Source organism: Pleuronectes platessa, chromosome 21 (genome assembly GCF_947347685.1).
Source record: "Pleuronectes platessa chromosome 21, fPlePla1.1, whole genome shotgun sequence".
Lineage (NCBI taxonomy): Eukaryota > Metazoa > Chordata > Actinopteri > Pleuronectiformes > Pleuronectidae > Pleuronectes > Pleuronectes platessa.
Window position 1 is genome coordinate 9,270,849 of NC_070646.1, and position 15,886 is coordinate 9,286,734.

At 38.0% G+C, this 15,886-nt stretch overlaps 1 protein-coding gene across 5 annotated transcripts in view; it reads left to right on the top strand.

Moving 5' to 3' along the window:
• The window catches only part of LOC128427062 (potassium voltage-gated channel subfamily C member 1), a 39,742-nt gene extending 24,467 nt beyond the window's left edge, over nucleotides 1–15,275 (top strand). For 2 of the 5 annotated variants that reach the window (XM_053414149.1, XM_053414150.1), the window contains one exon: nucleotides 10,133–15,275. Coding sequence is in view for 4 of the 5 variants with exons in the window: in XM_053414150.1 (XP_053270125.1) it covers nucleotides 10,133–10,146 (14 nt within the window). In the remaining variant the exon portion in view is untranslated. Of the gene's footprint in view, nucleotides 1–4,364; nucleotides 4,523–10,132 lie in introns of those variants that run through there. The other 3 variants (XM_053414147.1, XM_053414148.1, XM_053414151.1) reach the window with 2 other exon arrangements.
• The last annotated feature ends 611 nt before the right edge of the window (nucleotides 15,276–15,886 follow it).

A 15,886-nucleotide genomic window follows, 5' to 3' on the forward strand; every position in this document is an offset into this window, starting at 1 on the left:
GTGTTGTATTTTTTTTAATTAATATATTTTGTTGTTGTTGTTGTTGTTGTGTGCAAATGTGCAGGTTTTTTTCTTAATGTTTTTGAGTATTTTGTACAACTTTGTTTTGTTGTTTGCTGTTTGCGACTCCCCCTGTGCTCTTCCTGTGTTTGAGTTTGACCATCACCTACTCTCTGTTTTCTGGGAATTGGAAAAGGTGAAGGAAATCGTCAAAAAAGTAGTGAAATGATTTCACATAAAAATGGCACAAATCTCACTTTATAACGGACTCAAAAGGTTTTTATATTACCAAATTCAACCAAAGCATTATTATGAAAACATTTTATGATATTTGATGCAAAAAACAAGGATTATTCCATTTTGTAACAGCTCCCACCACTCACCCAAAATGTCAGTATTGCAACTCAGTACATTTTCAAGGTAACATTTTTTAAGGATTATATTTCTTTATTTACAGATTGTTGTTGGAGTTATTCTCCACGCCCAGAGTTTTTCAAAATTTCTTGCAAATCTCTTTTGCATAAGTAGTTTATTTGGAAAACGTGTTTTCACGTGGTCACACTTGTCAGTGTCCCTCTTTTTGACCCAGCGCTCTTTTAGTCATTTGTAAAGCTTGTTCAACATTGTCATGCATGTTGTGAAGTGTGTAGCGATACCTCTGTGTATCTTACCGTGTTGCCTCATCGCAACACTCTGCAAATATTCTTATCTGAGCGAGATTTTTACCTTACCAGGAGTATAATACATGATATGTATATGTGTACATGTACATACGGTAAATGTTAATGTAAATGTATGAGAACTATAAATATAAAAGTGTAATCAGGTCTGTATGACCTACATGCGGCTGACTAGAGGATGCAGGATAAAGTTGCATGGGATTTAGTTTCCCTCAAAAGAGAACCCCAGGTGCTGTTCGAATGTACAGACTCATTGTGGCTCCAGTGATAGTCGCGCAGAGATCAATACATCTAATTATAGGCAACGGGAGATCAACCCATCTTTAACAGGCCATTAATACCATGCAAGAATGATACAGTATGTAGCTCTGGCCACGAATAGCATCTGGAGAGTCAGCAAATCCCCACGTGCATCCAGTAAGTGCTCTTGAAAGAGCCGGACGTATGTGAAGGAAGGAACAGAGGTGATCGAATAGTTGTCTGCCTTTGTACATACGAGCCAAGAAGGCACTTGAGAGCATGTGCACTTATGAAACAACATTTAAATCCACTAGATCCAGAGTTTTGTTTGGATCTGCACCAAAATAGCAGTCTCCTAAACATGTCTGATTTGTTTTTTATCAAGATCCCTGAATTATTCCCTGAGAAAGCAACAAATATTTCAGAAAACGTCATAATCCTGGATCTGACCGAAATTTAAAAGGTTCTTCCTCGAACGATACTTGTTCTTCCACAACATTTTATTGGAACCTGTTCTGTAGTTTTTGTGTAATCCTGCAGAATAACAGAAGGATTGAGTCTATTACTTCTCTCAATGAAACATTCCTTGGTAAACGCTGGTCAGAATATTTGCAGTCTCCCTCTCTCTGTCTGTGTCTTCCCTTCTCCACAACCTTCTCCTCCTGTGATTAACACTCATTCTCCATCCCATCCCCTGCAGGCCGCCACTGCAGTGCAAGTGTAACTAAAGTCAGACTGTAGGTAGGTACGCACCCGCTCCGTAGTGTAAATGAAGTGTGACTTTGGACGGGAATTATGTCATCACTGAATACAGTGACAGGCAGACTCGCCGCCACTTCCCCTGACAGACAGACGGTCCCAGAGCACAAAGCCCCTGTCGATGTTGCTGTAAATATAGAAGTTACCAGAGAGAAGGAGGTAAGGTAGCGGACCATGACCGACGGCAGCGGCTGAGACATGATTACCTTCACAGGATAAGCCCGGAAACTTTCTCCATCATGAATTTTACAGCTATTTAAAAAAAAAAAAATCTGGAAAAACAAACTAATGAAGAAATCACCCTTTCTTTTTTAAAGCAGCCAAACCAGTCCTTTAAACTATTTGTATCCTAAACACCATCAGATCCACGTCACCGCTCTTCATCAGTTCCACCTTCATCCTATCAAAAGACGGGAACTCATCTTCTCTCTCTCATATTTTACCCATGTCGCACTTGACAAGTGTTACAAACCCTTTAATTCCAGATGTAAAGGGGACAAATAAAGGACGATTAATCAAAAAGCAACAGATCCAACATTAAAGCCGGGACTGAATAATCCAAACGCGGCCCCCCTCCACTGAATTTGTCTTTTTAAAATCACGTGAGCAGTGTGTTATTCTGTATTTTTTCTTTTCTCTCTTTATCCCTCTCTTACCTCTCAGCATGCTGCATGCTGAGTTTTACAAAGCACCGAGAATAGATCCAAAGGAATCTCTCAGTAGAAACCAAACCTTTAGTTGTAACTTCATATACAGATTTCTCAACCTTATTGTTTTGGAACTCGCTTAACACGTTCATTAAATCTGTGCATCGTCTTTCACTGTAATCAAACATAGCACAAATGTAAAGTCCTGAAAAAAATCAGGTGAGAGTTGTACATTTATACATGTAAATACCATAATATTGTAGATGGGCTATTTTTTCTACAGAATATTTTTTCACCCTCTTAAATATATAAAACAGTTATTTTAAGGCAGAAAAACGACATTAAAGGTGTTTACATTTGTTAATAAAAGATTTTTTACTCAAAAACTATATTAAAACGTTTTTTTTACGAATTTTGGCTCCTACCAGTTGGACATTCAAAAGTTCTTCTCAAGATGTCAGTCGGTGATATCCTTGGTTACCTTGATGAGTAGTTGGAAGTGCGCAGTCTGTTGCTAAGAAGCTGATAAAGTATCACAAACTTTTTATTTCGCAAGTTGAAGCATCAATATGAAACAGCAGCAAATTATAAGACCAAATGATCGAAAAAATTAAATAAATTGATCTTGAGAATGAAGCAGCACCACAGATTGGAACCCAGACAGCTCCTCGGCAGTCTTTGCTCGACACGCAGCCTAAAGAATCCTGGTGACAATCCAACACCAATATTTTTACAGGCTGATGTGTCTGAGCTAGTCAGGACCAAAAAACTACAAAAAACATATACTTTTATTTGTTATCGGTCAAATATGGTAATATAGAGTGGTGGGGAAGGCACAAAGGGTGTCAATCTTTACCAATGGATGTTCTTTGTTGTGTGACTTTGGCCTTGTGTTGGTTGGAGTTTGAAACAAATTCACGCTAGAACTACCAAATTTCAGCTAGTACAACACATACCCTCCCGAAAAAAACTAAAACTCCACCCATTATAGGTCAGATGGCCATTGTTGGGGGAGAGGACTTCTACCTACCAATGGTGTTTTTTCTTATTCACTTCACCTGATGCAACAACACTCCGTCAGCACAGCGCCGCCCTCTCTGTGGCCGCTTCCAACAGTGCAGGGGGGAAATTCATTGTGTGCATGCTGAGTTACACACTGAGAACGAGTGGGAAAGGACACACGGGCAAAACCTGTTCCTGCACACTCGCCTCACGCAGTGGAAGTGCGATGCACACATACCCCTTTTTAACCCCGTGTGTCATTTCCCACTGCAAACAACATGTGAGCTGGCCTCCACCACAGGATTAGGTTAGGAGGTTTTTTTTAAACGAGTCGACCATTTGAAGTTTAAAGGAACAAAAAGCAAAAAGCAAATGGGACGTTTATGAAGCGAATGCAGTGAAATGAATTCATTAATGGTTTATCGCTTGAGCTTTTTCACCTGAAACTTCATGTGGTCATCTCCCACACTGTGACATCTGAGTATTTGCTACTGTGAGTTTGTGGTAAACTGTGTAATGGTTTGGGCTGAATAATTGTCTAAAACACCTGAACATCGTCTCTTTATTATTCACTTGATACGATGTCGGGTGTTTTATTCAATGAGCCTCCTGCAGCTTTTTACATTTCGTAGTATCTAAGAATCTTTTGCTTTTCTGTTTTGTGAAGAAAAAAAAGACGTATCATAACTCACATTTTCTTGTTTTGTCCTGTCCTGTCTGTCCTGTCTGTGTCTGTACTCGTTTGTCCTCTATATGTCTTTTATGATTTGATAACCTTTTTCTATTCCTTATCCTCCATTTATACTCTTTACATCTTTCTGAATCTTTTCCTTTTTGGTTCTTTCTTATAATATTACAATTTCATGTTCACGTTTCAATATGTAACCTTAATAAAAAAATTAAACAAATATGGAACATATGACAAAAATGCCCAAATGTTTCACCTATAATTTATTTTATTTGCATACAAAATCAAAACAACAATACATTATATAATCTAATGTATCTATCGCCGGTTCAAATTATTTGCCAAAAGCAACGGGAAGCTACGAGAAGTCTCGCAGTCTCAGTAACATATCAGGAATGGCCGGGTCTTCCCTGCGGCTCGCTCCTATCACTAGCCCCCCCTTTGAAACCTACGAGGCCCCGGGACCACTGCGCCGCTGTCGGTCCCCCATCCCATCTATCTTGTAGCAGAAAGGAGGGTTGTGATTGGAGGATAACAGACGCCGTGGATTAGCTACGGACCGATCGCGCCGGAGCCTTCGTTTGGATTGTACACGTGCAAAAAACAATAGCAATAACATAAAATGAACTTGAATGTAGAGAGAGTGACCCTTTGTCTTGTGAATCCAATGGTTTATGATGCATGCGTCAGGTTAGCTGATGGGGGTCAAACACAAATCTTTAGTTTTAAGGGTTCACCTATTTTAAATTAGTAGAACAAATGTAAAATATATTAAAATGTTTGTAAATAAGATAGTGTCAGAGGTTAAAAAAAATTATGAAAACGTGTACAGGTACATTTTAAAACAAAGTATGTCGATGGATGACATTTATTTTCCCGTGTGTCATGGACCAAACAAAACTGAGCTCACGACGTCGTCCTGAGAAATGACCGCGAAACAAGCTACTCCAGTTAATTTAGCCAAAGACAAAAATACATTTATGGATTAGATTGATGTTAAATAGGTTTCTACTTTCTGTCTTTTGTGAATATTAATGTATCTACAGTCAATCATTTTTTGTAAAATCTTTGAAAAAAACAGACTGACAATTAATTTAGAAACTCATTGTGACATCACAATGTAAAATGTAAAAAAAGAAAAACTAAGATTAAGTGGAAAAAAATACATTTATTGTACCATAAGAGCCATTATCAAGTGTACAGCCTAACATGACTTTTGAAAATAGAATTTATTGTTTCAATATATTGCTATATAAAATCCCATATGCAGATATTCCATTACAATGTATAGTAAAAGGTCTATTCATTTTATTAAATCATGAAAAGTAAAATGATTAAAAGCAGTTTTCCTGCTAGCATATAATTCTTTACATTAACACACCATTCCATGTAATTCTGTGTTTATGGCGACAGATGGAGCAGTAAAATACCAGATTTATTGTTGGAAATTATTCCCTTGATTTGGCAACTGGCGGCAGTTGAGTGCGACTCCCTGGCTAGCTTGTGCCTTGTTTATTTCCACAACATAGCTATCAGATCACAGAACACGTTATATCATATTATATTTATATTATATTAATGATGGTGAATGACCTGAGGGGACCTTCAAGGGACAACTCACGAGGACAAATTTAATATGTAAACCAGGCCTACCATTCTTACAGGAATCCAAGTGCAATGTATTTAGAAAACGACTTAAACGTTAGAGCAACTATCTAAATACAACTTAAAAGGAAAATAGGGATGGTTATATAATACAATGTATAGTTTAAACAAATGAAAGCACTTTAATTTAATTCACTTACCTTGAAATCTTGCATGTTGGCAAAGTATATAAGAAAACATTACAAAACATGTGAGATCACGTCATTAAACACATCCAATAGATTTTCTTTTTAGCTTTTCTTTAAATATCAGTTAAACTTCTTCTTCGTTGTTTTTTTCTTCCATTATTATAAGTTTTTTGTTCGACTGTTCATCTTAAACATATACAAATAACTAAATACTGGCTTTCAGTTAAAATATGAAAAAAATATGACTTTTGCCTCAATAATGTATCGTTAAAAAAATATCTTTGTCAATTTATTGGTTATTTTTGTAGTTGAGAACCGTCCTCATATTCCATCCTCACATGACATTAGATCTTGTGTTTGAAGTTGAGCAAAAAAAGATACATTCACATATGCAATAAACATGCAATATTACTTTATGATGGAAAACATGCTGTGCACATACATATGTAAATAAGCAGATCTATTTTTTATTCTAAGAATGCACAGACTTGGTCGTCGGTCTACTTCCTCCCTTTGATTTTTTAGATCTGAAAGTGTTACGATGACATGAGCCATTTGTCTTGTTTTATATTTCCAGTAACTGGTACTTTTCGATGTTGTTGCTGCCATTTTTTATTGTTTTGTAACTGTTTTTTCTACTTTCTTCACTTGTGTTGGTAACGTGTATTTCATTGTATGCATTGACGTTCTGTACCACCTGATTGTCTCGAATAACATTTTCCAAAAGCGAAGATACAGTTTTCTTTAACTGTCCTTTTCATTCGTGATCACAGAAATGTAGTAAGACTGAAATCATGAGGAACTGTAAGTGCTTTAGGAACAACATTTGTTTTGCAGGTGTAAAGGGAGAGTATTTGTTTAGATTGTTCTTATTATAATACATGGCCCTGATTGCTATTTTGTTTGAAAAAAAAGAAAGAATCAGTGTGCTTCCAGACTCATCAACCCCCTCAGAACTTAGATATGCAGTATTATGACTGACGGTGACAGCGATCACGTCTCTCGAATGTTTTCCTGATGACTAGAGTCTAAGAGGTTTGTAAAGGTTGTAACTGTGTCATTCAGGATAGATCCTACATCACAGTCACTGGCTTCATCTGATACAGGTCTTTCAAGGCCACCGCACATTTTCAGACTGAAGTTACTAGTAGTCGTGTGTAAACGCGATATTGTTATATTTCACCATCATGATGTCCCCAAAAAAAAAAATTACATTATTTTCTGTGTTGTCTGAAAATATCTGAAACAGCATGCAGTACTTTGTTCGTCCAGTGACAGCAGCTCCTTCACGTATAAGTACAACCTGAACATGTACAGATAAGTAGGGGGAACTCTGGGATAGAACATATTTAAGGTGATTTAATTTGCAGAAGGAAATCTGTTTGTGAGGATTTAATGAGAAGAGATTGATCGGCTGGGGTTTAGTACCCCAAACTAATATTAATCCACTTCAACAATCCTGAAATTTGGAAAAAAAATTAAGGTTTTTCTTTCGACAGCATCATTTCTCACGGTGCAGAAAAACTCTTTAAACCTTTAAAACGCACATGCAGACTGTATAACCTTAGAGTGACTCCACAATGTGGACGTTAACGTTTGAAGATACTCTCTTATAACGCTTTATTTGGAGTGCACATTTTCTCTTAAGTCGTAGAAAGTGTCCTTCCATCCTCTACATCTGCGGCGAAATGTTTTATTTAACGCTACACTCTATTGTCGGCGGATGAGAGAAATAATCTCAAACACTTAAAATGTACTATTATGAGAGTACTGACATATTGGCTTTGTATTGTATGCAAATGGTTTCTGAAGAATGTCATAACTGTGGTTCTGTTGAGTTTTAAAGAGCCACATTCCATAGTTGAGGCCAATGCAAATCACCTATGAGATTCTGAATTAAACGTTGCTTACGTTAACATAACAGGCAGATGTCGTAAGTGCCTCTATGAGGCCCGTTTAGGTTCTAATGTCAGTTTAGGAGTTCATGTAAGAGCTAGATTTAACTAGCTAAACCTTCACAGCGTTAATGCTAAACAGGTCTTCGGTTATTATTGAATATGTACATATCTGTAACAACACATGTGAATACATTAAAGTCATACGAAACTAATACAGTGACGTATATTTTGTGAGTGCGGGCAGCAGGTTGTATAACAACTGGTTCTGACAGAGTTTAATGATTTGTCATCAGAAACATTTTTAAACTGTTTATTGTGCCAAAGCAGCCTAACTACACTATTATGTTATATTATAATATATTTTATTATATATTTCCACTCACTGTTGTTTTTTTAAAGCAATCTATTATTAATTAAGAAGTTATGACAACTTACAGGAACATTTCCTTTGGACTTATGTTGTTTGCCATGGGAACGTGGGAGTAAATGCACTTTACTGTATACAAATGAACAGTACATGTAAATATTGTAACGGTTGATGCTAATGTATCCTGAAATGGCGTGCATGGTTATATACAAATATAAATTAAATTTGACTTTTACCATATTTACATTTAGAAAGCATAGGAATGTGACCCTGTACTTGAAGTATGGTCTTTAAATATGTAGGAAGAAGTGGAGAAGATGGTTAAATTAGCTTATGATACCCATCCAATTAATGCTATATAAACAATGTAATGCATTGATCAAATTTCATCAGGGACCAGAAGTCTTAATATTGTGCACAGTAAATAATAACTTGCACCACCTTCCACAAAGTTTACCTGTATATATATATATTACTGTTAGAAAACCAGGACCTCAAGACGAGCTTCAATAGGATCAAGAATACCTCAGATAACATTTATTCTGTTGGTACTTTACGTATTTGAGCCTTTTCATATGGTAGTTTGGGAATACAAATACAGTACGCAATGTAGTGCAGCAGAAATATTGCGACTTTGACCTACATCAGCCCGTAAGCTCTTGTGCTTTACAATGCCAACCTGTGCCAACACAAAGGCTGCTCTGGCACGGAGTCAGGACGTCATCGGTGCCAGAGCAAAGACAGAAAAGTCTAGCTTATATCCAAACAAAAAGAGCTGCGTTACTCTCCAATGATGGATTATGTGGTTAAACTTTAACAAACATATTAGGAAAGTCTGGCGCCAAAACACATCCCACTCACGACGTTAATATGCTGTTTTGGTGGTCTAGCTAAGCTGATTCTTCCTCACAATGTAAGCCATAGTTTTTTTGAGGATTGTACGAGGGCCTTAACTTGACTACATCCCTTACATTTACTGTACTGCTGCACAGTGTCTTGCTTTGCTCTGGAGCAAGCTACGACTACAGTGGAATTATACCGAAGAAGAGGGGGAAGCCAAGAATCAACGGGAAGAGCGAATGTAGCCGCTTTGAAATACGATGTTTATATCGTGGGGTTGTTGTGAGCGGGTGAGACCAGAACTTAAGTGTTTAAGCTCCCAGTAAATAATGTGTAAAGCCAGCACATGTGATTCGAGATCTATTGGCGAAGAATAACAAAAAAATGCTCAATCTACCGGTGTTCGCAAACACTTTGTCGAATCGGCACCTGTGTTTGCTCGGTGCGCAGCTTTATTGGGGGGTTAAGCTTCTTGAAATGGTGTCAGCCAAGTTTTTGTTTTACAAAGTGGAACAAATGTGAGTAGCGTGATTGTTTGTGTCCATCTGTCCAAAATGTGTTTTTCCATGATGTGTACATATCTGTCAAATGAAAGTGTTTGCACATACTGACACACACACACACACACACTATATAGTGAATAATAATCACCATCTCCAAATCACCTGATCTTCACTTATAAAAGCTCTGTACACGATTCCCTCCTTTAAAGATGGCGGTTCTGTTTGTTGAGGGTTGGCAGAGGGGGGAGCACGGTTCTGGTCAGTTGGCTGGCAGCTCCTTTCATCCAGTCTGTTGTTTGTTCTTCTAATGTTGTCAGCCGCAAGTTTTAATGTCGCCATTTCCTGACTTTCTTCTTCTACTGCAGTAACATATGTGCTGATGTTGTATGTGTGTGTGTTGGAGACAGACTGTGCTAGAGTTGTGCTTACACTTTAAATTTGTGCACTTCATTCTGACATGCACAGTTAACCAGCAGTTTACAGGTAATGGTGATCCCTGATTACTTCCCTATATTGTGCACAATGTTAGTCACACTATCTGTGTTATGGTAAAAACATGTAATTGGCAAATTCCCCAAATATCACTTTAGATTGCTTTATATTAGTCGAGCACTTCTATAAATCAATCTAGATACATGTAATGTCACAAGTTTCAGTTTCCCTGTGTGTTCTCTGTGAACTCAATATTAATGACTCTCTGTTCTTGTCTTCACAGTGTTAAGTTTCTAGCATTCACCTTCTCTCTAATGATGAATCAGTAACCGGTAAACACAAATTTGCGGCGGGAGCCACGTAAGCGACGGGTGTGACGCGGATGGACAGTTTAAAGGAGATCCTTTTGGGGGTGACAAGCGAGAGAGACCAGAGGTTAATCATGAATTTATAAATCACATGGTCTTCTCCTCACATTGTTACCAAAGCAGCCTCTTGGAACTCCGCCCACACTTTTGACAACTGTCTGACTGTCCGACCCTTTTTTCTTTTTCCTCTGTCTTTTTTTGTGGTCTTTTTCTGGCAAACTGACTTAGCATTGCACTGACACACTTTGGGAGAGGAAAGGACTCTGATTACACATTCCAGATGACAACACTATACTCGCCATCTTGTATGATGACCAACTCGGTACCATCTACAGTGCTGAACCACTGCGCAACTTCACAAATTCCTGAAAAGAAACAAAAAAAACAAAAACACTTCACAATGGACTGAATGAACTATGTAGCATCTCTGCTAACTTATTGTAGCATTTGTTGGCTGGGAAATAACTTGACGTATTCCATCATCACCCGTTTTCGAAGAGAGAGGAATTTATGCATACAAGGGATCTTTTAGATGTCATTTTCCTCTTGGGTTCCTTTCCAGTAAAGAAAATAAACAACATATATATATAGAGAGAGAGAGATAAAGTACGTAAGGGACAAGGGTTTAGTCTCACACTTGACATTCCAAAAAAGTAATTCCAGTGTTCATGAAATCAATCACAAACGCACAGTATCGAATGACACTCATACAATTCCTCATTCAAGTTTAGCACTTGCATGAACCTATGTCTTCCATTCACTTCTATCAGACTGAAACACTGCCCTCTTCACGAGTACCGCGATAATCAAAACATCACACATGAAGCACATGTAGCATCAGCTCAAAAAAATCACGTATGGCATTAACTGTACATCTAGACTCACCCGAAACACGCATCCGCAAGAGAAATGGTGGACGGCGGCTTCTCTTTATCGCTCATGTACTGAAGCTGGCTTGCCCCCAAAACTCCACGTGGGATACCAAAGGTCCTGTAGCATGCACTTGCTGGATGACCTTCTGTAACTTCCTGTAGATTAGGAGATTCCACTTTGGATGAGATTCCCGAACAAAGTCATTCCTCTAAAAGAACATAGTCATTTAAATTCCATTAACATTCTACTACTATATGCACATTTAAATATTGGTATATTTCCCATGGTCGAACTGACACAGTGCTCAGTCTTGAGGAGCAAAAAGACTGACTCGAGGAGAACAAAATCCTAGAGACAATTGTTAGACGGTACTGAATATCCCAGGATATTGTTTCTGCCTAAATTACGAGGACGCCCCTACCACAAAGGCACTTTTTTCACGTTGCATAAAACTGCCCATTAGCTGGAGAGTGTGTGCTATCATTTCTAAAGGGACCAATCAGATACCCGTTCCCCCTTAACACAAAAGCCGACACTGCCAATTAGGCACAATAATCCAGTTATATATATACTGCCCCATCTCTCTCTTGTCCCTCTTGCTGCCAACGACTGCTTCGCCAGCAAGTCGATGTCAAGCTAAGGATGGCCCCCCGCCCGGGGAGCCCTTAGGCAAAAGGGAAGATGAGACGAAATGGACCAAGAGTAGAGCGAGCGCAATGGAAGTGTACAAAGAGAACAAATCTATATTTTGATAAAAAAATCAACTATCCGTGGCTTTGGAGAAAAGTTTCTGAGCAGAAAAGATCCAGGATGGAATGAATAAAAAAAAATGAAAAAATCAGATGCAAATGTGAAAAGAAAAATTGGGCATCATTGAAATGGAGTTGAAGTCCTGGGAGAAAAGGACGGGGAGCGATTATTTTGTCATGAGGGGATGACAAAGAGAAACAATGAGCGATTGCAGACTTTTGGCTATGAAGACACGCGGACAACGAACGACGGACACTGAGATAAACAAATGAAAAAAAATGGAAAAAAAAGATAATGCATTTTTGTAACTTTGTTTACCAGCATGACTACTTTGCATGACTGTCTTTTCTGCAAGCCCTTAGTTGAAGACAAGGGTGCTAGAGATACAAAAAAGTATATATAAAATGAATTCAAAAAAATGTTATATGCAATTAATGTTTAAAAAAAGATTATAATGAAAGAGAAGAGCTATATTTTGTTTTGAAAAGTAAAAAAAAATTTGAATATTGAAACATGTATGTTTGCAAAGTACACCCTGAACTACGTTTTGTTTGATGAAATCTCTCTGCTACTACTGCCCTACATTCCTCATTCCAGTCGTTTCAATTGTTTTACTTTGTGACGTATTGAGCAGTATATTTTATAACCATCCAATCAACAGCGATCATCGATCCAGACTTTGCCAGACTATTGCATATTGCGCAAAGGATGTCACAATTCACAGTTTGTTTTTACTTTCCTTCCTCGAATCATTTTGCACAACTACCGTAGCAGCAGCAGCAACAACAGCAGTTCTAAAAACAACAGCTCTCCGTACCACAACTTTGACTGCTTGATTAGTACTCATGGTTTGCTTTTTTTCTTTGGCAATAATACAAGAGTTGTCACCTGATTGTAGCAGGGTGGATGGAGAGCGTCACGAGTATCTTCAACGCCTCAGTGATAACAAGATTTTCGTAAAAAAGGCCTTGGATGTCCTATGGCGGTATATTGCCGGGATAGGCAGTTCTGTTCCTCCAGTCCTACGGTGAAACATAAGGGTACGAGTGCAGGTTCTGATATCTAATAAGGATCAATAAAAGACTATGAGAGACGTCGTACTGTATTGGCCAACCGTCAAGAGAGATTTCCGGTTTGCATGGAACCGACTGCCGTTCCAAAGTTAGCGTCTGGTTTAAGGGACTCAGGTGTGTTGATGATGTGTGTGGGTGTAGGTGTTTTGCTATTTTCTTTCTAACATGAATAAATTCTAGTATATAGACGACGATAATGTGAACACCTCACAGTGATGTGTAAAAAAACGCATGCGTTATGACTTGATAATCTCTCGAGGGGGGCCTATCCCCTTAGTCTTGACATATCCCCTTAGCCTCCTGTCATTGTTTGTCATGAACCCAGTCCTGATAACTATGAACACTGTGCCGTGTCGTAGAGCAGAAAACGTCTTCCTCCCAGAGGCAACTAAAAACTACTCGCACTCGCGGTGTCAGCATGAGTGTGTAAGGTAGCTCGTCTTCGTTTTGTTTAGATGGTCAGGTCGTTGCATCCGTCGTTACCCACGGAGTTACCGTCGTCCAGCTGGCTAGTTGGCAGCTCATCACAGCGCACGTGAGCACCAATCAAAAAAGACCCAGAGCTTCCAAAATGATGTCAGTAAAGTACTTTAACTGTTGAAAAGATGAAAAGAGGAGCGACACCAGTGTCCACCGAGGGGAGATTGATGTAAAAAACAAATAGTCTTGTTCAAATAAAAAGCATCTTGTTGTTGAGTGCTCTCCGAGAACCTCATCCTTGGTTTGGCATTCCAAGTGAGTTTCAGGCCCTGCTGGTTCAGGGCTCAGCTCAGGCAGCTGAATGGTCCTCCGTACATTCCTGATACATTGCAGTTGAAGACTCACCAGTATATGAGACTCAATAGTGTAATGTAGACTACAGAGACTTCAAGTATTGTGTTGGGTCTACGTTGGTTTTACAGGGTCTAGAACTTACTTTTGTCTGTTTGGCAAAAAATGGTCCGTGGGATTTAGTTTTTTTTAAACCTCCCGATTTCTGTTCCCGTTTTGGAAGGCATTAAGCAACCACAGCTTGGATGGTCACAAAGACGATTATGAATATTTCAGAGGAAAACTTCTAGTGGCGGTGCGCACACTCGCAAAAGGTTTGTGCTTCACCCTGCAGTATTTTTTGTGTGTTTTAACGGCCAAGTACTACTGTCTTTTTCTTTCTTTGTCGCTGTTAAGTTTGCCATCTCTTCATTCTAAACATTGTGACTGCTCTGCCAATGCCAGGCTGAAAAAAAAAGATGTCTTTCCTTTTTCTATCGCATAATACTGCCATTTGATTTAGTCATGTTGAACAGAATGAGTTACAATGTCGAGAGTGCTAAGTCTGTTTCATTTTCTCAAAGTTTGCAAACCTGTGATACCAAGTTATACATTTTCCTCTGTAACACTCACGTAACCAAAATAACAAAAAATGCAAGTAGGTGCCACTGTAAACAGTTCCTATTGTGTAATAACAATATTATGACACGTCCTCCAGGTTGAAGGTCAAATGTATTTTCTTTATGTGCCTGTCTCTGTTCAATATGTTATATATGTGTGTGTTTTAATTGTGGACACTGTATGCAATCTGCACCACGAATGCCACTGATCGACACTTACTGTACGCTCCCTGAGACACAGACATTCTGTCATCAGTCCAGATGATTGCAACCACGTGTGTACAGTGGCTTAATGGCTCTCCATAGGGCAACTTAGCAATCACACTAATCTTTAGATTTCTTTTCAGATTTTAACTAAATGATTAATAACAGAGTAAACGTTATCATACCGAATAGATTTTACTAATATTTTTAATATCTTATTTTAATTAGAAATAATGTGACACATGCCATACAAGTCATACCGATATACATGCATCCAATATTACAGACGAACATCATGCATCCACGTAAGCATTCCAAAGATAAAAGATGTGTGTTCATTTTACATGCCATCCAATTGTGTAAAACAGACTTAGGTACTAGTCCATTGTACTGCGGTCTTAGTAGGAGAGTGAATGGGGAGAAGAGGTGGTCACTGGAGCATCTGGTCGTGACTTATGCCGGATTTTATTTTTGAAATGTTGGAACACAAAGAACAACCCATTAAGAACTGTATAAAGTATATTTCAATGGAATGTTCATGATCTATCTTTTTATATTTTGAAGAGAAAAAAAATAGAAACATATCAATAAAGTGTCATAATTGAACTTATTTCTACTATTGAGACTTATAATGTATGAATGTCAATGCGATCTAATGTGAACTAATCTCCATAGCAGCTTGAATGAATAACTGATTAACAGTCATGGGATGCTTTTTCAGAAACTGAACTTAAATTGCTTAAAATCACTGAAATGAACTTAAAATAATAAATGAAAAAGTGACATCAGCGGTGTGTCATTTTTTTTTAAAAGATTTATAACTGATGACATGTGCGCTGGTGTACACGGTGACTGATGCTATTACCTCCTGTGCTGACGGTCATAGTTAACATCAGCCTGTCAGGAACACAATACCACAATACAGTGATTGATTTGATCTGATTTGAAGTGAGGAGACAAAGAAACATGATATGAAACACTAGACAATTGTGTTTGGATGAAAGCATTTCCAAGAAATTGTCAAGTTTAATCTTTAGCTAATATTATTTTGAGCTTCCATAGACTCGTCACATAGTGGTAATCTATAATTTTGAGGTCAACTGTAACAGTGTCCTGATATTTGAGCACGATGAGGCTATGTAAGAGACATTTTACTTGCTCAATATCAAATAACTGTAACTATAACCTCAAGAAACGATCTTGCCATTTACTACAATACATAATATGAATTACTTTCAAGGGTTTTGACATTAGGTTTAATAGGTCTGTGTATTACAGACAAATCAACTTTTAAGTATTACATACAAAAAAGTGGTTTGAAAATCAGGACATTTTAAGTATAACCTACTTAATTTACTAAATAATCTCAGCATGGTTTCATGGGATATGAATAAGCTCT